General features: G+C 44.0%; 1 protein-coding gene and 2 pseudogenes across 1 annotated transcript in view; 1 reads left to right on the top strand and 2 right to left on the bottom strand.

Annotated features, from left to right (window-relative positions):
* SLC1A4 (solute carrier family 1 member 4) overlaps positions 1-11,695 on the bottom strand; it is a 28,006-nt gene extending 16,311 nt beyond the window's left edge. The window contains exon 1 of the mRNA XM_087823601.1: positions 10,918-11,695. Coding sequence (XP_087679727.1) covers positions 10,918-11,444 — 527 coding nt within the window. The 5' untranslated portion in view covers positions 11,445-11,695. The remainder of the gene's footprint in view (positions 1-10,917) is intronic.
* LOC107545988 (large ribosomal subunit protein eL30 pseudogene) lies at positions 5,294-5,641 on the top strand (annotated as a pseudogene).
* A 10,236-nt stretch (positions 11,696-21,931) lies between the features above and the next one.
* LOC148091648 (small ribosomal subunit protein eS24 pseudogene) lies at positions 21,932-22,932 on the bottom strand (annotated as a pseudogene).
* Positions 22,933-24,273: the final 1,341 nt, after the last annotated feature.

Genomic DNA, 24,273 nt, shown 5'->3' with positions numbered 1-24,273 from the left:
GAAGCATTTCATCAGTATTCTTAAAATTCAGCATTCAAAGTATCCACTTTAAGATGCCCATTCCTGACAGCCTCACCTACAGTATTCCTCCTCCCTCCACCTCCAGCAATTACTGTGGTCTTCTGCTTGTTCAAACATCCACCTATGCCTCAGCTGCTGGGCCACAACAGATACTTGAGCTCACCAGTTTTTATCTGTCTCCCTCGTGGGACTCCTTGATATTTAGGTTCAACCAAGCCAGGCTAACTGCACCACTTTCCTTTCCACAAGGTTAAGCCCCGTTGTAGTGGTTTTCAGTGGGAAGTGGTGCTGCCCATTAGTGAAATTCACGGGAGTGTTTTGTTGTGGCAATAATTGGGGGGCATTCCTGGAATTGGGTGAGTGTGCGCAGGGGAAAATGCCACGTCCTAGCCATTCATTCTGCTCAGTGCGGTGAAGTCCTATACAATAAATGGTCTCGTGCTTTCCAATATTTTGCATGACACACCTGCAGATGAAACCTTATAATTATCTGAGCCTAACCTAACCCCCAAACAAGGCAGTTTGCATAATCTGAACATACACTGAATTTTCTAGGAATGCAACTACTGTGTAAAATGTGGGATAATTATTCTTTTGTTCAGAGTGTTTCCAAGAATTGTTCATATTTCTGGAAAAATCACATCGCCCATGGCAAATGGTAAGTCCTTAATTGTACACATGGTATCAGGTATCAGTCTGTATTTATACTTGTGTCACTAATGGTGAATCCAAATTAGGAAGCAAGCACCTAACCACTTTGTTTTAGAGCATTTACATGTTAAAACACATTATTTTTATTATAAGTTACTCTTTTGACTTTTATATTACAGTTAAGTCATATTAGTGTTTTGAATTATGCATACAGGTAAATTCTATTTATGAATTTCATTTCAAGGTGAAGAATATAAAATATTTGTTACAAAAACAGAGCAATAGAGCTGATGGAGTTCAGCTGTGTTTTGAAACCAAAGTCTATTCATACAAACAGTTTTTACTGAGGGGCTCCTTTGGGTCAGGCTCTGTGCAGGATTCTGGCCTTGATATATGAGAAAATAAGAATAGTCTAGAAGAGTAAATGACTCTGGGTCATTCTTTACAATTTGTGCCAAATTTATGCACGAACTCTTACTTCTGTGGTTGAATTGTTTATCTAACACTAGAATCTCCAGGCAACTGTTTGCAGTATGTTTGGTTTCAGAGGGAGGCAGGTCTGACCACAAGCAGAGCCTAAGATGGCCTCATGGAAGCCACGCCTTTGAGTAATACCCTCCCCTTGAGCGTGGGTGGGTCTATGACTTGCTTTTAGTTAAAAGAAGAGAGCAAAGGTTAATTCGATGTCACCTTTGTGATGTGGTTACATAAAATTGTGGCTTCCATCTTGTGAGAAGACGCTTAACTGCTTTCTGGGCTTGCATGTTTGATGAAACAAGCCACCATGTTGGAGAGAAAAACTGAGGGTGGCCTCTGGCCAGCAGCCAACTAGGAACAGAGGCTCCCAGTCTAAACTTCAAGGACCCGAATTCTGCCAACAACTACGTGACCTCAGAAGTGAATCCTTCCCCGGTCGAGCCTTTGGAGGAGACCCTAGCTATGGTTCATGCCTTGATTGCAGCTCTGTAGGAGGCTGATGCAGAAGACTCAGCTAGGCCATGCCTGGATTCCTACCCTGCAGACACCATGAGATAATTAAGGTGTGATTTTAAGCTGCTAAATTGTTGGTAACTTATTAAATTTGTGCATTGGATAACTCATATACTAGCCAACAGGGTTAATGAGATAAAAAATAACTTCATTACACGCAGGGTGCTTCCATAAGACAGGCAGCATGTAGTGACTGCAACACAGCATTTTCCAAACCTAGTCGTCTGTGAAACCAGCATTGCTTTTAACATATTTAGAGAATATCGGCTAGTACATGACTACATTTAAGCAGACAAAATGTGATCTTCAGTTGAATTAATTGTTACAAAATGGTGATCAGAAATTTGAGTCCTATCACAAACATATTTACTTAAAACAAAAAAGGTAGAAAAAAACTAGCAATGTGTATTGACTATCCCTTAGTGTATATAAATAGCAACTTATGTTTGCCTATTATTTCCATTACAAAGCACCTTTCTTACATATTTCAAACTTGTGGGGTAGGTTTGGTATCTTATTTCCATTTGCTATATTAGTTAGAAGCAGAAATAGGTCCTGAGCCAAGGTTTTCCTATTCTACAGGCACCACATGACAAGTCTCAATAGTTCCAGGACTGAGCTGGCCACTGGGTTCTCTCCCTAAAAGGGCAGGGAAGTTAAGGAATGAGCTGGGTTAGAAGCCCTCCATCAGTCCCTATGAGGAACAGTTTCCCCTGGAAGTACTTTGCATCCTTCAGGGATTAGCAGCTTCCTCAGTTGGTGCAAGCACAGCCTTTCCCACAGCCTTGAAACACACTCTGCATGCTATTTTGTTCCAAAGAGCACATGCTATTTGTTTAAACCCCGCTAGCTGGCCTGCCTGGTCTCTTTAGTGTGAGCAACAACCTAATACTGTCTTACCCAGAATGGACCCTGACCCTAACCCAGAACCTCTAGACCAAACAGCCATTGACACACCAACCTGTTTTCAGACAGTCTACAGTATCTAGTCTACAAAATCCAATGGAAACAGAGAGGTACAGACAATACTAGAAGCAAAATAACTCCTGCCAAAAAAAATCAATTTCTTAAGAAGAAAATGATGTGTTCTGGCAGTTTCTTATAAAGTTAAACATATACTTACCATATGACCCAGCAATTCCATTCCTGGATATTTACCCAAGAGAAATAAAATTATATGTCTGCAAAAAGGGTCTGTACAGTTAACAGTCTTATTCACAATAGCCCCAAACTCAAATGTCCATCAACAGATGAATGCACAGGTTATGATAAATCTGCACAATTGAATCCTACCTGGCAATCAAAACTACTGATATATGCAACCTGGATAATCTCAACAACACTGTGCTGAGCAAAAGAAGCCAGACAAAGAAAAATACATGCTGAATGATTCCATTAATATGATACTCTATGAAAAGCAAAACTAACCTACAGTGATAGAAACCAAAACTTTCTAACCAAAACTTCCTGGGGCCAGGGTGGAAAGTGAGGATTGCTGAGAAGGGTTATGGGGGACAGAAATGTTCAGTGTCTGGATTGTGGTGATAGTCAAATGAGTTCTCTGTTTGTCAAAAAACTCACTGAACTGTACACCTAAAATGGGTGCATTTCATTGTATGTAAATCATGTCAAAATACTTTAAAAGTAAAAAAATAAAATAAAAATACAGTACTAACTGCAAAGGGGATTTTACAACCAAAAAAAAAAAATTGCATTCAATGAGATGACTGAACTTTCTTTAGGTTTTATAGCTTAGCTCTCAGATATTGGGAAGGGATTGCCTGGGGGCAGTGAGCCGAAGCTCATGTGCCCACAAAATCACATTCCTTTTCCTTAGTCTCTCTGGTTGCCATAGACCAGGAATAGGAGCAATCCCCTCCCGCCCATACCAAGGGGCAAGGAGCCAAGGCTGTGGGAGTAAAGCAAAACATCTAACAGATTGTGTCTTTGGTATTGTATTTAAAAAGTCATAGCCATGCTCAAAGCCAACTAGGTTTTCTCCTTTGCTATCTTCTAGGAGTTTTATACTTTTGCATTTTACATTTAGGTCTGGGACCCATTTTGAGTTGATTTTTATAAAGGGTGCTGGGTCTGTGTCCAGATTCATTTTTTTGCATGTGGATGTCTAGCTGTTCTGGCACCATTTATTCAAAAGGTTATTCTTTGTGCCATTGTATCGCCTTTACTCCTTTGTCAAAGATCAGTTGACTATATTTATGAGAGTCTATTTCTGGCTCTCTATTCTGTTCCATTGATCTATTTGCCCATTCTTTCACCAGCACTACACTGTCTTGATTACAGTAGCTTTACCATAAGTCTTATAGTCGGGTAGTGTCAGTCCTACAACTCCGTTCTCTCTGCATGCTTTATTTATTTATTTATTTATTTATTTATTTAACAATATATCTTTATTGATTTCAGAGAGAGGAAGGGAGAGATATAGAAACTTCAATGATGAGAGTCATTGATCGGCTGCCTCCTGCATGCCCCCTGCTAGGGATCCATTCCGAAACCAGGCATGTGCCCTGACCGGGAATCTAACTGAGATCTCCTGGATCATAGGTCGATGCTCAACTGCTGAGCCACACAAGCTGGGCTCTCTGCACTCTTCTTACCCCTCTCTCCTTTTAAATACATATGCTGCTGTGAGCTCTGGATTTTTCTTATTCCTGAGCTTTCCTGTACGCAGGATCAGCTGCTCATGATGCAAGAAGTTTTGCTCCCCAGAGCTCTGTTTTCAGGCATTTCCCCCCAATTCCTCACATTCACACAATAACTTTGTGGGCTTTTAAAATAAGGAACATTTGAACTAGAAGGAATTTTAGTGGTGACCAAGTTCAACCCCCTCATTTAGTACATGGTGACACCAGGCTCAGAGACAGTAAGCTGATACATCTGCCATTCATGCTCCACTTAGACCAAGACTGTCTAACAGAACTTTCTATATTTGTGCTGTCTAAAATGGTAGTCATGTGGCTACTGAGTACTTGAAATATGGCTAGTGCTATAGGCATATTTTTGAATTTTATCTTTTTTTTTCTTTTTGGTGCCCTGACCAAGAATCAAAATGGCAACCTTTCGGTACATGGGACGACACTCAACCAATTGAGCCACACTGTCCAGGGCAAGGATCTGAATTTTAAATTTTGTTTACATGGAAAACTTAAATGACATGTTTAAATTTAAATAGCCACTCGGGCTAGTGTCTATCATATCAGACAGTGCAGACCTGGAGTGCTGAGATCCAGTCTAGAGATCAGAAGGCCCAAATGCTGACTGCCATGCAGCACTCAGTTTCACAGGCTGTTTCGGTGCTTCTAACTACTGAGATCTTCACATACATTAAACCAAAGTTTCTCAGGCATTAATAGTACAGGAAATCAAATGTATGGGCTCTAACCAGGACTTTATAAAAGATGTAATACCTTAGACAAAATGAAAAATATCAGCATGTACCACACTTAAAGTGTTGTTTTATGAAACTGATGTTTCAGGGTGTGTATGTGGGGTGGGGGAGCATATGTGCATATGTATGGATGCCATAATTTTAAACGTATTTTTTCTTTCTTGCGTCCCTTCCATCTCTGTGGCTGCTCTTGGTTGGGGGCTGTCCCGAACCTAAGACAAGAAGATGGTCGCTGCAAAGAAGATGAAAGCGTTGCTGGAGTCGATCAACTCTAGGCTCCACCTTGTTATGAAAAGTGGAAAGTACGTGCCGGGGTACAAGCACAGTCTGAAGATGATCAGACCAGGCAAAGCAAAACTGGTCATCCTCGCCAACACCCGCCCAGCCTTGAGGAAATCTGAACTAGAGTATTACACCATGTTGGCCAGGACTGGTGTCCATCACTACAGGGGCAATAATATTGAATTGGGCACCGCGTGTGGAAAATTCTACAGAGTATGCACACTGACTATCATTGATCCAGGTGATTCTGACATCATCAGAAGCATGCCAGAACAGACTGGTGAGAAATAAATCATGCAAAATTTTTCTTTAATAAAACTGGCCAGAGCTTGTTTAAAAAAAAAAAGAAAGTATTTCTTATAGTGGGTTCAAGTAAAAAACATTTGCAAAAATGCCAAGACCATACTGCTAAATCCAGAGACGCAAGTCAGACCAAATTGGGAGAGAATGAATGGATACGCTTTTCCAGAGCTATAGGAATCTCTGGATACATTACTTAAAACAAACAGAAAAACTGGTATGAGCCAAGGCTGAACTGGTGACGGCAGAAACTTAGTGGTACTGTACAAGCTCCTACAGCTCTCAGGATGAAAAACTTCACAGTGTTCCTTCTTTACACATCTGTTACTGTTAATTCTTCTGATCCTATTGTCAAGGGTGGTATGCATTTCCCTATTCTGTGTGAGAAGACTGTAAAACAATTTACTTTTGCTTGGGTATATTTTTTGCTCCTTTAAGTTCAAAAATTCTTTCCTGAACTTATGAAAATTTCAAAGACTCTTCAGAACAGGATAGGGCTCATGATATATACATCTGATATTTATTATCCTGGTGTTTATGGTTACAGCCAGTTAACAAGGGTGTGCTCCTTCTGATCCTGGTACTCCCGACAAGGCTGGGAGCAGAGGAAGGGCTGGGTGGTGGGGTCACACTACTGTGACAGTGGGGGGTGGGAGAGTAATCTAGCCTTTTTTTAAGGCCCACATCCAGTTTTAAATTCCAGCTGGAAAGGCTAATGCAGGGCCCCTTGGGTGGGGGACATTTTAGGAAATGAGGCAAGGAACAGCACTGTATCATTCTCTGTATCAGGTAGCCTGAGAGGCTGGGACATACTAGTATATTAGCAAGACACTCAAATATTAGCTCATTTATTCCTCATAACAAGTCTAGGTAGTAGATACTATTATTAGCCTCATTTTACAGGTAAGGAAACTGAGGTGCCAAGAGGCTAAATGATTTGTCCACACAGCTAGTAAGTGGTAGAGCGGGATTCAAACCCAGGTAACTGACTTCAGTGTCTGCTCTTAATTGCTACTCACGCTGCCTCTCTGGGTACATGTTCTTTTCAGTACCTGAACTATTCAGGTAGTCTCCTGGGTAGAAGGAATAGTGTTAAAAGCATTTCTTTTTTTAATTACAAGCTACCATTTTAGTGACTAGTTTGGCTGAGAAACCTCCATTAATTTGGATCCTTGTTAGATTTGCTAAGAGTCTTCATCTTGCCTATGGAAGAGAAAGAGATGCATAGGCATAGATTGAACAACCTGCCATGGCCAACATCAAAATAAATTATTCACTATTCATTCTTTTAACTGTGATCTAGGGGCCAACATTAGATATCTGTCTCCAATAGGTTTCTTTGTACCTATTGAGAAAAGTGTTCTTTGCAACTGAGAGGCATCAAATTCACACCAGTCCTTGGGAAGGAAAGTAAGTCACTCACGCTTCCCTTGCTGAAGGGAGAGGTTCATAGCACAGTCAGCTGTTGATAAAATGAGCACAAGAGAAAACATAACTCCTAGAAAAAAGGGCAACAGGCAAAATCTCAATTGTGCTTACCAGGCACCTGTAGCTCCTGGCTATACTTCTGCAAAAGACACAAGCCCGGGGCCATTCTTCTGGCTGCCAGTGCAGATAGAACCTCCGATCTGGAGCTGTCCCTACCTGCCTCCTCTGCAGATATGTCTTTGGTTTTCCATTTGAAAACTACAAAGTTTAGCATCCAGATGAATGTTTAGAAGCCAGCTGCCTCAATCCTTTCCATTTATAGCTGAGGTCAGTTTTGGAGACCATACAGGTAAGGCAGGGAGAAAAGAAAATGGAATGTCAAGGAGCACATGTGAGGATTTCTGCCCCATTTCAGAATGGAAGGCTCTTCTGTGTTTAGTTTTGACTTTTCTCCACTTTCCAAATTTCTCATAGTGTTGATTCTATTAGTCCAAAACAGTCAGTCACTGTTCGCTTCTTTTTCTCCAGGCTCCACGTGGTTCCCAATATATCTAAAGACTGCGTTAGTTTCTAGTCATCTTGAGTTCCCCCCAACATTCTTTTTCCCCTCACTTACTCTCATTTATTTCAAACTATAAAAAGAGAGCCATCCCCATTGGTTGTGAATGGGGAAAACCCCAATCTCTGTAATACTGCTCCATTTATAACAAGAGCAAGCATATATTGGGCTAGTCTGCCCTGTTCTAAGAGCTTTATAGACATAACTCATTTAACCCTCAAAATAATTCTGTGAGGTAGGTACTATCATGATCCTCATTAGGAAATGAGGAAGCCAGGGCACAGGAAGCTATGGAAGTGCCCTAGGATCCATAATCAAGAAGCATTGTTAGGGACGAAGAACTTCACAATGAGTGGGTTCCTGATTAAGCTGTTTCTGTCTCTTTGGTGCCCAAACCATTGCATTTCAGATGAAAAGTCATGGCTCAGTCCCTTGGGTTACACTCAGTTTTGAGAGTCCCGTACTGTTCCAGGACCTCACGATAAAAGCTCCAGGCTGCTCAGGAGGAGACGGTCTGTGACTCTGCCACCTGACAGTTGCTATCTACTGTCAAATCTCAGCTCTCAAAGGGCCCGCTCCTAGTGACAGCACCTCACACCCACTCCACAGTCTACTTTGTTATTTCTAATCCATTGCATGGTAGGAAATCAAACCATTTGGTAATGGCATTCTGAATTTTCTAAAAGGCATAATGAATATCTATTGGCTTCATTTCTTCCTGACTTGTAGTTAGATCTTGAAAAAACAAATTAGAAATTATGGCAGAAAGACTCCGTGGGATTTTGGGGCACACCACGACCAGGAAAGGTCATGGTCTAAAGCAAAGCCTGCACTGCATGAAGTCATCAGAGGCCTTTCCCACTTCTTCCCGGTGTTTACGTTGTGGGCAGTTACCAGGTGAGGGCCTGCTGGATAACTGAGGTGTTTACTGGCAGATTCTCATTTCATTCATGGGCCCACAGGCAGAAAGGACTGTGTCCTGCCTTTGCTAAAGAACATGCCCAGAATCACATAAAATCAACATCTGTGAGGTTTCTCTGAAGGAAGCAATTTTAAAATTTTTACCTAGAATCTTCCCAGACCCAGGAAATATTTCTACGTGGCTCAGGGCTGTTTACTTTCACAAGTTGCTCAACGTGAAAGCCGAGTCTTAGCAGCTCCATGCATGCTTTCCTTCACCGAAAGGGCCCATCTCGTCTTTTTAGAGGAAGTGAGCACCTGCTGTAACTCAGTCAAGCCCTTACCTGGTTCCTCTTTTGACTCAGAGCAAACATTTCTGACTGTGGACTAGGCTGGCAGCATGTTGTCATCACTATTGCATGTTGACGTGGGGAAAGGGAGAGTGGGAGAAAGAGAGCCCTGAACTGTGGGGCACTGAGACCCATGGTTCTTCCAATCCCTCTTTTGATAAATTAATCTGTGACCTTGAACAAATCACTTAATCCCTCTGTGGCTCAATTTCCTCATTTGTAAAATAGGATCACACCACCTACACTACCTTTATCCGTGAGCTGCTGGATTAAATGAGGTTGGCTGTTGGAAGCGTTATGAAACACTACTTATCCCCAACAAGCCATGACAACGGTTCTTTTAGTCTTTGCCTGTATCTGCAGCCCAAGTCACTGAAAAGTCCGCGCCTGCACTGACAGCTATGCCACGATGCTCGCTCACTGTTCATTTCAGAAGCAGGAGCTAAAAGGGGCTTGGATCTAAAACTAGCATGCCACGATCAGGAAATAAGAAATGCCTTCAGGGGCTGGTGGTAATAAGGTAACCCCTCATATCACCCCTCCCCACTGTTTTTTGGCCACTACCCCTCTCTTGGAGGTGAGAATGCTACTGAGCCTCCCTGTAGGGGTATAACCAGCATGTCAGAGCTGTGCATCCACATTCCCTCCCTGGGCCACTGCTCCCTGCAAAAAAAGAATTCTTTAGCCCCCATACCTGCTTTTTCTCCCAGAACAGGGGACAGATACACCGAAGAGCCAAAGGCACTCTCAACCTCATTAGACTGTTTTCAACACCCACCTAAAAGTAAGTCCCCAAACTTTAAGGATCTCTAAAGACTTCAAATATCAAGCTGCCAGACACTAAACAAAGGCTGTGATGTCATCAAAGCCCTAGTAGACACCTCTACCTGGCGTTTTGGTAAGAAGTTTCGGTACTAACTTTCTGGTCCGCCTCATCAGAGATTTTTATTTTTCACTGTAATAGCTTGGACTTTTTTTTTTGGTTGTTATTGCCATAGTTTCAAACGAACACTCTCTTAAGCGGTAGACAGTCATCACATTTTCCAGAGAGAGAAATAGAAACAGCAGTAAGTCAAGTCATTTTGCCCACAGTTTGCTGTTTTTCACAGCCTTAGCAATGAGCTTTGCCTCAGTGACTAAGACAAAACAGATTTCTCCAAGATTTCCAATTGGAAACCTGGAGCAGGAGCCAGCTGAACTCCTCAGCTGCACTTAGCCAGGTTAGTAAGTGACTCCAGGCTGCAATTTTCCCATCTGTGAACTCTGGGCTAATGGAGAAAGCAGGAGAGACTGATCTGGCTGGATACTACATCTCAAGGGATGAAAGGCAACTTGTAAGTCACAGAAAACAGGCAAAGCTAAGTGAAGATGTTTTTCTTTCCCTCTCGTCTCGAACTCACACCTTCCCACAAAGCCCCTTGAAACTCACAACACTCTACAGTGGTCCCGACTATGGGGTGGAGGGCAACCTGTCCCAAGCCCCCAGGAGAGGCTTGTCTGGGCAACGGGCCCCACACAACTAAACCCAGCCTTGTTATCCTCGGGTCCTCTGACAACTCCTCAAAAAATCGCCAGCTTCCTCCCAGCCAAAGGGCTGAAACAGAAAAAGCCACAGATTACAGGCAAGGATGGTCCAACGGGCAAAATTTACCCAAAGCTCCCAGAAGCTTTCGGGCGCTGTGTGGGAGAAAATGAGGTGAAGAGAGCCAAGAGTGGTTAGAATGTAGCCAGAGAGTATAGGAGTAAAGTGCGGGTGAGGCTGCCGCTTCTGCCCTCACGCCCACTCACACCTAACGGGACTGGCTCTTGCTAAAAGACGTGACCCTGCTCCTTCGGATTGCACGGTGCACCAAGGCTGATGTTTGCAACGGTGTAGTCAGCACGCAAAGCCTCCAGACATTACTTGGATATTTTAAAAATAGCAGCAGCCAATTATGAATTAACTCAGGAGTATACGAAGGTGTGTGTTTATGAATGAACCGGAGTGTATTAAAGAGCTGGCGTCTCCACTGAGGGGTGGGGGTCGTTACCTGGCCAGGTCGAGGAAAGAATCCACTGTCTCTTTGGGGATTGGAGGGGGCCCCGAATCCTCTAGCCCAAGGTCGCTGGACTTTAGGGTCTGCGCGCCAGACCCAGGCTTGATGATGAACGCCAAGGCGACGGCAAGGGCCGAGGCGCCGAGCGTGGTGAGGCCGAAATAGGCGATGGCGATACCGCCCAGGCGTCCGAGGGAGCTGGCGTCGAGGGAGGCGGCGCCCGACACGAGACTGCAGACCACTAGCGGCAGGATGATCATGCGCAGCATCCGGAGCAGCATCTCGCCGGGGAAGGCCAGGTAGGTGATCTGCGTGCGGGAAAGCCCGAGCCCGCGCAGCGCGGCGCCGAGGCCCGCGCCCGCCGCCACGCCGGACACGGTGAGCAGCACCAGCGCGTGGCGCTTCAGGAAGCGGGCGCCGCGCCGCGCGCGTCCCGCGCCCGTCCCGGGGGCCCCGCGCCCCGCCGCAGGCCCAGCCTGCACGCCGTCTAGGTAGCCGTTGGTTTCGCTGCTCTTCTCCATGGCGTCGCCCGCGGCGGAGCTGAAGGAGGCGGGGGCCTCGGGTTCTAGTAAAAGACGGAGCGCTCAATGAATGGCTCGGGAGGAGCTTGGCGGGATGCGCTCGTGGTGTCGGGCGGGTTCTGGAGCCAGGCCTCGGGAGACGAGGGGTCTGAGAGCAGGAGCAGGTGCGGAGAGGGGCAGGAGAGGCGCGGGAGAGGCGCTGGGAGCGGGGGCAGCTCCGGGCTAAGCGGATCGCGCCGCGCCGGCCCTTCCCGCAGCAGTCGCTGGCAGAAGATGATGCAAGAGCGGGTGCCCGCGGACACAAATAAAAGGAGGGATCGACCTGGGGCCCGCCCCCTCCACAACGGGCCAGGCCTCTCTGCGGCTCTAGCCAATCGACGCCCTGGAGCCGCCCCTCAACTCCAGGCAGCTCGCGTGGTGGGGTGCGGCGCGGGGCTGGGGGCGCTGCGGGAGGCAGCGGGGCGCTGCCCGCGGCCGCGAGGCGCAGGTGGAGCCGACCAATCCGCGTGCCCGCAGCCGCCTCCAGACCCCTGTGATGCGGGCGGGCTCCGGCTGCCGCGGGAGGCTCGGGCCCCTGGCGGAGCCTCCCGGCCTGCGGAGGCCTGGTTCTCCGGGTCAGAGGGCGGGCAGAGTGTGCGGAGCGGCTGCGTTCTTGGTCCTGATTGGGGGAGGGAGGGGTTTCCTCCAGGGTCGGTGCTTTTGCCCCGCGCGGCCCGCAGGTAGCCCGAGAACTTGCCGGCCTCTTTTGCTAAGGGGCCGCGCGCGTGAGGGGCCCCGGGGTCGCCTTCCCGCCGCGTCCTCCTGCGTAAAATCCCCCCCTCCCAAGAAGCCCTGTGCGGTTGCGTGCGGGAAAGCACACCGGGTGCCCAGCGCAGGCCCTGGCCCCGAGACAGGGTGGGTGGGTGAGAGAGAAAAGCCTTATCCGCAGGCTCACTACGGGCTTTGACACCCCGAAGTGAAACCCGAGTCCCCAAACCCAGAGCCCGCCCCGCCACCGCGCGCTCGGAGGAGCGTAGCTTGGGCTCCCCTGCAGAATTTTGCGGTAAAGACGCAAAATTCTGGAAGAAACAGCTCTCACGCCACTACTTCCAGCTGCTGCCTCTCTACCACGCAGCCTCAGCTGGAACACGCAAGCCACCGGCTTTTAACCTCTTGCATCCCCCGGCCGTCCCGCAAACACAGTGCAGATGGCTGTTTAGCCCGCCCGCGAAGATGGTTCCTTACTGTTCACATTCAGTTCATTTCCTCTTTATTTCAACTTTTATTTAACATTTGCTCTGGTCACAGCCGATATAGGAGAAAGCTCTGTAGAGTCGTTTTACTCTGTCACATTTATTAGATTTTTTTCATTCTCCTTTTGAAAAAAATTGTTCTTTCAAACTTTTGTGGAAGGGAAGTCTTCTTACACGTGCTTAGCCTGAATTAAGGAGGAAGGTGATTTACTATAGATCTCTTGCTAAAAAGGAGTCATCTTAAAACATGTCATGGTAGATATTTGTGCAAATCAAGCAAAAGGCCTTCCTAAGGAACTTTAAGGAGCTGTCCAAGTTTTGAGACAGTGAGATTTGCCAGCCAGCCAGCCAGTCATTGGCTGGAGCTTGTGGGGTTTTATTTTATTTTTATTTTATTTTATTTTGAGGGAGGGAGGGGGGTACATGTCAGGTGAAGAGCTGTACATATTTTTATCTGATTTTGCATAACTCGGTTTATCTTTGTGCACAGACCCTGAAAGAGGAATTTCTAGAGAAACACTGTATTTCGCCAACCAGTAACTCCCTTTGTTTTGACTATCTTTTTTTATGCAAGGACTCTCAAATCATGCTCCAGAAATGAATTTCCAGTTGCCTGCTTTACATATGCACCTGGACATGCTGCAGGCATTCCAACTTAGCATGTCAAAAACTGACCTCATGGCTTCCTTCCTCAAGCCTGCACATCCTTCTGACTCACTGGTTTCTGTTGCTAACATTGTTGACTGCCAGTTACTCTGCTTGAAATCTCAAAGTCACCTATGATTCTTCCTTCTCTGGTGTCTCCTCTCATCTTATCACTTGCCAAATCCTGCAGACACCCTTTTCACAGTATTTATCACATCCACCCCTCCCATCCATTTCCACTGCTACTGTACTTGGCTCAGTTTTTATTTTCTCACTTCTTATCTTGACTATGGAATTGTCTCCTAATTAACCCTCACACCTCCAATGCTCCTTTTGTTCCAACCACCTTATATTTTGCCTTGCCTCAGGCCGATCTTCCTAATAAATAATTTACATGTTAGGATTAGTTTCAGCTTCTATCCAACAGGAAACAAGAAAAAAAGGAACAATTCCCTCTCTCCTTAAGAACACTTTCTAAAAGTTGTATATGCTATTTCCTTTATACTTCATTAGCCAGAATTTAGTCACATGACCACACCTAGCTGCAAGAGACATTAGGAAATAATAATCTTTATTTTTCACAGGCATATACCCAGTTAAAAATTGTGGCTTCTGTTATTAGAAGCAGGAAAGAATGATACTGGAGGACAACTCCTTCTTGTCACTTTTTGTTCAAAAGCTTCCAGTGGCTCCCACTGAATTAAGAAGATGCTCTTTATCCTGGCATTCGAGACCTGCCCTGATCTGGCCTCAGCTTACTCTCTGGCCCTCTATGTTTGCATCAAAAATGGGACTGTGTGCTGCTTCCACATTGTCTTGCCTCTGCGTCCAACCCCAGTTCAGACACCACTTCTCTCCCAAGGCCTTTCTTAATCCCCCCTTGCTCCAACTCTACTTGCTGCCCGCAGCTTTGTGTGCTGTTCTCTGCACCCCAGAGCTGTGTTAATAGTTAACCCTCAGCTGGGAGTGGGGCACTCTCTGCATTATTGACACTTTCATTGGACATGGGAAAGTGGTGTTTGAGGACGCCTTATGCCATGCTGAATGTATATGTTATTGAACTAGCAAAACCTCTCCTTATGGAGGAGCTGGTCCCTTGGGACATCCTTCAGGGGCTGACTGCCTAGAAGCAGCTCTGCCTACATGTGAGACAAACCAAGAAACAGGTGAGTGCCCCTGGCCTCCCCAACAATTGGTGAAGGGTTTCATTTTCTTTATTTTCCTCTCCTTTTAAAAAAACTCCTCTCTCTTTGCTCTTCTATTATATTTCTTTTGTCTTTTTATAATTTTACATGCCTCCTGCTTGTAGGTATTTAGTACAAAAATTGTTGATTCCTGTAGTTAGACACCTCCCCCCACAAAACTTATATGTGTTTTCTTTGGGTTCTACATGTATAAGTACCAAATTATAGAAATACCTTAAAAATGGTCCAGCTTGACACCACTCACTATCACTACCACCGTTACCTGATGCTTGAAGCTCTCAGTAGGCTGGGGTATTGTTCAAGCCTGTCTTCTCTCCTTCCTCTCACTTGGATGGGGGTGTACTTACCCCTTTGACTTTGAGCTTGACCATATGGCCTACTTGGCCAATGGAACAAGCAGATAATGTTTTCCACTTATTTCCAATGGAATAAATGGAATAATGTTTTCACAGACTTGCACTTGGGCTCCTGCATACATGTGACCCAGCATGCCCCAAATAGATGCTCCCCCTTCAGCCTGGCACCAGAACAAAGACAGAGTCCACACTGCATCCTTAAGCAAGCCCAGCTCCCTCCCAGCCTAAAGAAGGGCATCCCAAGCAAAACAAAGACCCATGAGTGAGAAAAATAAAGCTGTTGAAACTCACCAAGTTTTGGAGTCAAGTATTATGCTGCATTATTGTGGCAATAGCTAAGTAGTAAAAATCCTCTCTTTAACACCTGTTCCAGTTATCTATTACTACATAACAAACCACTCTAAAACATAGTGGCATAAAACAACAACCATTTTCTTACTTATGATTTTGTAGACCAGAAACTCAAAGAGGGCGCAGCAGGGGTCCTCATCTGTTTCATGACTTCAGCTGGGTTTAATGGTTTAATGGCTGGCGTAGCTGAACTGGGGTCATATGCCTGTGGCCTCTGTTCCGGCTGGCTATCCTCTGGGATCTACTGAGGATGCAGTGTCCAACATGGCTCTTCCATTTGCAGAGCTGGCAGCTGGTCTAGTATGGCTGGAATAACTGGGGCCAGCTGGCCTCCCTTCCCCCCTCCCCCCCCTCCTTCTGTCCCTCAATGTGGCTACCTTGGGTTCCTCACAGCATGGTGATCTCAGTGTAGTCGTCGGACTTCCTACCTAGTGGTTGACTTCCCTCAGAGCGAGTGTCCTAAGAAATCTAGGTAGAAGCTGCAAGACTTCTTCTGACCTGGTTTCAGAAGTTCCAGAACATCACTTCTTTCACACTCTGTTAGTCAAGCAAGTCACTAAAGTCAGCCCAGATTCAAGGTGGGAGAATTAGAGTCCACCTCTAACAGGGGGACTAGCAAAGGATGTGCAGCCACCTTTGATCCACAACAACATCCTTAAGGCCTACATGTGCACACGTTCAAGACCAGGGTGGCGCGTGGACGTCACTACTTCCACAGGTGCCCTTGCTCTGGTGTCTCTTTGGATGACTCTGTTACAAAGTTCTTTGGGCATCATTTAGACATGTTCTTAAAACCATGACTGCACCGTCCATCATAGAGAAGACTCAGTTTCCCTCATTAAAGCTGTGCTATGGATTTCTTACTTATGAAGTAATAAGAATGGTGTTTTTCCTACCTTGTCAGAGTGACTGTTTATCACTCCCAATATACTTATGTATTGATGGATAGTCTTTATTATACACACATGCTGGCTTCTGCTAGTAAAGAGGTTATCTCAGTTCTAACTTCACATGTGGTGACAGTGTGATATCTCCCACATTATTTCACTAGAACTGCTAGGGGCATCCCTAAAATCCCACAGCAGGAATTATTTCTTGCCATGAATGGACTGAAAGGGAAAATTGTATCCTTCATCACAGGTAAATTTGGGTTCTAAAGTACTTCTTTACCTTTACTGAGAGACACCAGGTGGTTTAACAATTGTATTTAAAAGATTAAACTTTAGTTTAATTCTTTCCATGTCAGCAAAACACAGCTTTGTAGAAAATGCAATGTAATTTTAAAAAAAGAATATTTGCTTTTCAAATAGATCAGATAGCAAACAAAGCAAGTAAAGTGAAAATCCAAAGTAATAAGTACTTTTTCTACTGTGGTGGATGACTTAGTGTGCAATGACGCACTGGAAGCAAAGTGCTGGTGACTTTGTAATCTGTATTTCTCCCTCTGGCTCTCCTCAGTATCATCTCTACCCACGATATAGAAAAAAAAAAGGGTTATAGTCAAGTGCACACTTGGAAAAACAATTTGAGTCAATACTAAAAGGGATTTTGGTCAGAGTGGGAGTAAAAGGCAGGATGACACAGAAAAAAGATGTCTGTCTCTATGGTTTTAGAGAGGAGCTAAAGCTCTGTTAACTGACATTTTCTCCTAAGAGAGGACTGGTAAAATAGGAACATCAAAAGACATGAGCTGAAAGATGGGAATATAAGTTAGTTTGGTATCTGTGTTTTGTGGGCAAAGGTTCCAAGAGTAGGGATTTAATTCAATGACACAACCGCATGCTTACTGAGTTGCTTTGTAAGAGTAAATCATTTTGCAAGGCCCATGGAGTAAAATACAGAAAAGGGGAGTATGGATTACCTGAGGAGCTGATTAAAATGCATATTCTGAACCTGGGTAGAATGTAGGAACCTGCATTTCAACAAGTCAATCCTCTCCTCTCGCCTCCCCCCCACCACAGATTACTCAATCAAAAAGCATTTACAAGGGCATTGAATAAACAGAGTTTAGAATTAAAGAGAAGTCCAAGAGAAGTTCTAAAGCTAGTCCTTCTAAACCTTTCAACCAAGTCCTTCTTACTGAATACAGTGCTAAAAGGTGAGAAGCAGCTGGGATTAGAAAAGAGAGAGATTGGATAGGGTAGAGAAGAAGTGGCTATTAATTATAATGAGTTATAGTTCTCCCCCAAATTTATTATGTCTGGCACAAAAATTTGCTGAAGTCTGTTTGGGAAACAACCCGGCACTCCCAAAAAGATAATTAACCTTTCAAGAACTCAGTGGGACTGTTTTCTTAGTTTCCCTTTCTGATGGTTTATTATTGGTGTATAAAAATGCAACTGATTTCTGGATATTTATTTTGTATCCTACTTTATTGAATTCACTTATCAGTCCTAGTAGTTTTTTGGTGGAATCTTTAGGGTTCTCTATATGCAGTGTCATGCCATCTGCAAATAACGATGGTTTTACTTCCTCCTTTCCCATTTGTATGCCTTCTATTTTTGCCTCTGCTGTGGCCAGGACTTCCAGTACTGTGTTGAATCAGAGTGGTGAAAGCAGACATCCCTGTCTTGTTCCTGATATTAAGGGGAACGCTTGTAGTTTTTGCCCATTGAGTACGATGTTGGCTGTAGGTTTGTCATATTGCCTTTATTACGTTGAGGTATGGTCCCTCTATTCCCAATTTGCTGAGATTTTTAAAAATCAAAAATGGGTGCTGGATTTTATCAAATGCCATTTCTGCATCTATTGATATGACTGTGGTTTTTGTTTTTCATTTTGTTTATGTTTTGTATCACGTCCCTTGATTTGTGGATATTGTACCAACCTTGTATCCCCGGAAGAAATCCCACTTGGTCACTGTACCTTGCATCCCAGGGAGCGCCAGTCTGTCCTTTGCTAATCCAACACCCACCCCTCTCCCGGGGTGGGGGGGACCAGAGGAGAAAGACATAGCCTTTATTACTTACATCTGGGGAAGCCCCAGTGGTGGCCAGTAGGGTGAGTTTCCGCCCGGGCAGGGTTGTGCAAGGGATTATCTAGCAGCTGGCAGAGGGGAGGAAGAGGGAGCTGTGCTGGGAACGGCCTTCATGCAGCCCAAGGACAAAAGATAGTCTGGTGAGGCTTGTTAGCTGAAAGGATGAGGGAGACAGCCGGGTGTGAACTGTTCTCTCCTTGTGGCCGCTGACCAGGTGGACACCTTTCCACTGACTGGGAGGGGGAATTGGGCTATATCCTCGCTTGACACTACCATCATCATGTATTATCTTTTTAATGTACTGCTGCATCCAGTTTGCTATATTTTGTTGAGAATTTTGATATTGGCCTATAATTTTCTTTTGTTGTAGTGTCTTTATCTGGCTTTAGAATTAGGATAATGTTGGCCCTGTAAAATGAGCTTGGGAGTCTTCCATCCTCTTGAAATTTTTGGAATACTTTGAGAAAGATAAGTGTTAGTTCTTCTTTGCCTGTTTGATAAAATTCACCTGTGAAGCCATCCGGTCCAGGACTTACGTTTGTTGGGAGTTTTTGATTACTGCCTCAGTTTCACTTAGTTGTAATCTGTCTGTTCATATTCTCTGATTCTTCCTGATTTGGAAGATTATATGTTTCTAGGAATTTATCCATTTCTTCCAGATTGTCCAATTTGTTGGCATATAGTTATTCATAATGTTTTTCTTCAATCATTTGTATTTCTTTGATGTCAGTTGTTACTTCTGTTTCATTTCTAATTTTATTTATTTGGGTCCTCTCTCTTTGTTTCTTGGTGAGTCTGGTTAAAGGTTTGTCAATATTGTTTATCTTTTCAAAGAACCAGCTCTTGGTTTCATTGATCTTTTGTATTGTTTTTTTAAGTCTATTTTGCTTATTTCTGCTCTGATCTTTATTCTTTTCTCCCTACTACTCACTTTAAGCTGTGCTTGTTCTTTTTCAAGTTCCCTTAACTGTGAAGTTATTTCTCTCTATTAATAAGTTTGATTCTACAATGTTGTGATTATAGAAAAATGTAAAAGAAGTTAAAATTTTTTAAAACAGTGAGAGTGGTGCTTCACTAATAAGAAAAATACATGGACATGTGACTGATTATGAAAACAGTCCCCTACTTCATCTGTCCTTATATCCGGAATCTTTGTCATGTTACTTTTTAGAGCCCTCCAACTCCTTGTGGGCTCAGTCACATGATCTTCTTTAACCAATGGGTATAACTTGCCTGAGGCAATTAGAGGTTTTATATAGGCTTATACATTGATTGAGCTTTTCTCCTGTGCCCGTTCCATTGCCCTTAGAACATGCCTGGATTAACCTGCTGGCTGATGAGCGACACATGCGGTACAACTGAATCCTTAGTCATCACAGCAGAGGTCATCCCAGATCAACTCAGCCAGTCAGCCCCAGATATGGGAGCAAGTCCAACAAAGATAAACATAGCTATCTAGTCACGCCCCCAAATCCCCTCTCCAAAATGTGAGCAATAAAAAGTTGTTGCTGTGTGCCATGGAGGTTTCATGGTTCTTTGTTACTGTGTTAGTCCAAGTCCTTTAAGAAGCAGATGCCAAGATGGGATAGAACATACAAGGATTTTATTTGGGCAACACCTATGTAAGCTTGCAGAGTTGTTGGAAGGCAATGCAATCTTACCCCAAGTGAAGAAGAGAGGGCAGGAAGATTGGGTAGATATGTCCTAGACTGTTGTGCAGTCTAAGGAAGGTTCATTAAAGTTACCTGGAACCTCAAGCCAAGGTCAGCTTTCAGAGGAGTCTCAAGTCTTCCACAAATAGGTCTGATGAAGTAAGCCCATTGGCTGGGAGCAACCTGTGGGAAGCATGGCCTTGGCACAGACTTGGCAGTGGATTTCAGAACACACTAATTGGCCAAATAGATTAATAAGGCTGTGAAGGTGTTTTTTTTTGTTGGTTTGTTTTTTTCTCATAAGGTCACAGTTACACAGCATTATTGTGGTAATACTTAACTGGTAGAGGTACAGACCCTCTACTTAATATGAGTAGAACATATTAAGCGCTTAATATGGACAGTACTGCCTCCTAGAGGACATTTTGGAAATATCTAGGGACATTTCTTGGCTGTCATAATGATTGAGGGGGTGCCACTCACATTAGTGGGCATGGGCCAAAGATTCTAGGCCCATCCTACCCAGCAAATCATCCTCTGTTCTTCACAAATTTTCAATGTCCTATATGATGTCCACAAGGGGAATCATCTGTTTAAAATTACATGAGTCAAGACTTAATTCTGTTTACACAGAAGCATCTTTTTTTTTTTTTTTTTTTTGCCCAAAATAAATATGCAGTGCATTTATAAGATTATAATTGTTGTGGACATTGAAGAAAGATTGCTTTGTTTCAAACTTTACTAAGTGTTGGTTACCCATACTAGGAAATCATGTCATCAAGCAACACTACTTAGGGTATTTGAACCACCAATACCATGCTCCTGAGGTCATCTACATTTGTGGCTGAGGCCACCATGTACAATGTGCAAATACTTGATTATTTCATTATATCCCTAGGTGATCATTTCCAAATACTTACAATAAAACATATATTATTTTATTATATTGATTTTACTGAAATTATGTGTTAGGTAGGCTATATTATTTATGAACTTCATTTAAGGGTGAAAGAAGGTGCTATATCTGACATGGTTAAGAACACAGCTGCCCTGGTTGGTGTGGCTCAGTCAGTCGGAGCATCATCCCATACACCAAGAGGTGGCAGGTTCAATTCCTGGTCGGAGCACATACCCAGGTTGTCAGGTCGGTGTGGGAGGCAACGATCGATATTTCTCTCTCACATTGATGTCTCTTTCTCTCTCTCTAAAAAAAATCAATTAAAAAAATTAAAACACACACACTCCTGTGGAATGAAGACTAAAAAGCTACAGAAAGATTATGAAAAAGAATAAAAATGTTCACCCATGTTCATAGCATCATTTACAATAGCCAAAAGGCGGAGGTACCACAAGACTATACTGGCAGATGAAAGGATAACCAAATTTGGTATATATGTATACATAGGAGGGTATTGAAAAGCCTTAAGAAGGAAGGAAATTCTGGCACATGCTGCAACGTGGAGGAACCCTGAAGACATTATGATAAGTGAAATAAGCCATTCACAGTGACAGGTGTTGTATGATTCCACAAATTTATCTAAAGTAGGCAAATTCGTAGAGACCTAATACAGAATGGTGGTTGCTGGAAGCTGGAGGAAGGATAGTGAGTTGTTGGTCAGTGGGTATAGATTTTCAATTTTGCAAGATGAAAAGAGTTCTGAAGATACAGGTTGCACAACAATGTGAATATATTTAACACCACTGAACTGTATGCTTAGAAATGGTTACCATGGTAAATTTTATGTTATGCATATGTTACCACACTAAAAGAAAGAGAGAGTGAGACAATGTAATTCCAATCCAGGTCAGGCTCTGAGTAAAATATGAATGGATATTAGTGTTTAGCAGCGCCCGTTAATGTTATGTTATTTAAATACATAGGTTTATATGAATGTGTAGACATATATATTGATATATTAAAATTGATAAGAAATGATATGGTGCATGAAGAATCTGGTAACTCAAGCAATATTTTGTAACAGAGCAAGATTTTTTTTTAAAGACTTAAAGAAGCTAGAGTTTGATTGGAAAGTCTAGGTGCCCTTATGACCTTCGTGATGGTTACCCACCTACCGTGGCCCCACTCCGGGCCCACCCTTCTCCACGCTGGTGCTGGAGCTGAGCGGCGTTTCCCTCATTCCCTGGCCAGGGGCTTCCTTGGTTCCGGGAGGCACTGGTGGGAAACGTGAGGGTGGGAGAAAGGAAAGTAGAGCTCCTATCCTGCTTCTGCCTCCTGTTGGGAGATGGTTAGCAGAAGCAGACAGCTCTAGCTCCAGCTTCTAGCTTCTGCCTGCAGTCCCAACAGCAGCCTCACACAGCCCCTTGGGGGTGCCCGCCTCAGTGGCACCGCACCTTCCTCAGCAGCCAGAGCACAGCCCAGACGGAGCTGGAGCCGTGGCGAGAGGTCCGGAGTCAGCTCTGCTGAGCCCTCCTCTGAAGTCCTGGTTTCTAGTCACACCGTCCGTGTCTTCCTTTCTGCTCCCCAACCCCGTGGTAGCTGCTGGGTTATTACTGTCTCGGTTATTAATCTCTGGTTTGCCTCAGCATTCCTTATTTTGTTCCCACCCCAGCTAACACGTTTTTAAAAAGTCCTTAGTTTATTAATTCTCTCTTGCACAATCACCACAGATAAAGCCCCTGAAGAATCTTGACTCCTGCTGTCTCATCCCCAGCTCACTTCTGCCAGCGCCAGCGTTGGCCTCTGCCGTCCCCCTGACTTGCTTCATTCAGTTCCTGTGTTCCTCTTGCTGTTTTCCTGAGGTCGCCTTTCTCCTCATACAGGCCATGTCTTGTAGGTCTATGTTTGGGTTCATTTTTCTTCGTGTAATCCAAGCTGTCATAAATTGTGCCAATGCCAATTGTCTTTCCACCACCAAAATGGGCTCTGAATCCAAATACAAAAATGACATCCGGTGTGGTCTTGTACATTTGGGCTAGTTTTCCCGATATTTCTGTTTTAGGTACTGTTGCCTTCCCAGGGTGAAGGACTTCAATGACCATTTGTTTTTGCTGACGTCGTCTGTTGCTCACGTCGTAACTTCCCGTCCCGGATAGTTACTGTGTCATTCATGACGGCAGCTGATCTTCAATGAGCCAGGAAGGAAAAGAGCCAATTGATTAACACTTTTGTAATCAATTGCCTGTACTATCTCTCTTCCAGCGGAAATTCCTTGTGTGATTTCTGTTTTCCTGACTGGACCCTGACTAATGAAACCTTTTAAAGACATCATACCTACCTGTCAGCAATGATGCTTCCTCCACCAGTGTTCCCAGGGCACAATCTAGTGTGGACTCCTATAGCTCTTAGATTTTTGGTCTCTAATATTATTTTCTGCTAAAAGGAACCAGGGCTCCTTGGAGAGTAACTGACTTTATGGTTCTATGTTTGGGGCAGAGAAAGTAGAAATGGTTTAGAAAATCTTATTTTAAAAAAGCAAAAATACTTGTAAAGATCTCTGGGACTCCCATTGGCCAGATTGGGACAACTTGAGCACTGAAGACAAAAAAACATTCAGTGGAAAACATGAATACATGATGATACTCAAGCAACTAAAACACAGTACATTCAAGGAAAGACCATTATGAGTTTCTAATAACGTTTGTAGAAAATGCTCTTTATGCTAATGCAAACATATACACGCTGTAGGCAGAGTTCAGTTAGCACCTAAGTACCATCAGCAAAAACCAAGCAGGAAGAATTCAGCTTGGCCCAACAAATGCTTCCTTGGGACAGGATCTGCTAGAAAGGGAACGCTAATCCTCTGTTCCAGTCCCAAATAGTAATTCGTGTATTCAATAATTCAACCAATTATTTTGATGAGTATTTACTGGGTGCCTATTATGTGTACTATTTCAGGCACCTGGGGTCCAATAGTGAGTAAAAAGACACACAAAGAGCTGTTCTTATTGAGCTTACATTTTAGGCAGGAGAGGTCAGTGCCCAATAAGCCTACTAAAGAAGTAGATTATATAATAGGTTAGAGGGTGGTAAATGCTATGGAAAAAAAGAAAAGGTAGGACAGAGTAAAAAGCGTGAGGAGATGCAGAGGTGGTCAGTTTGCAGCTTTAAGTTGGCAGGCCTCATTGTCAGAGTGAGGTTTGAGCGAAAACGTGGAGGAGATGAAGAAGTTATCTGGGTAAAGAATATTCCAGGCACAGACAATAGCCACAGCAGAAGCCTAAACTTGGAAACATTCCTGGTGTGGTCAAGAATTAGGAGGCCAGTGTGGCTGGAGCGAAGCAAATAAAGGGGAGAGTTATAGGAGCCATGGTGAGAGAGGTATGGAGAGAGCCACATCGTGCAGAGCCTTGTAGGTCATTATAAAGACTTTGGCTTTTATTGTGAGTGAAATAGAGAGGTGCTGCAGGGTTTGGGGTATGATTTGGCTGGCATAAAATGACCTGTGTGTTA

The sequence above is a fragment of the Miniopterus natalensis genome, chromosome 13, assembly GCF_054644295.1.
Source record: "Miniopterus natalensis isolate mMinNat1 chromosome 13, mMinNat1.hap1, whole genome shotgun sequence".
Taxonomy (NCBI): Eukaryota; Metazoa; Chordata; class Mammalia; order Chiroptera; family Miniopteridae; genus Miniopterus; species Miniopterus natalensis.
Note: the sequence above shows the minus strand (reverse complement) of the source record. Positions and strands in the feature narration are given on the sequence as shown.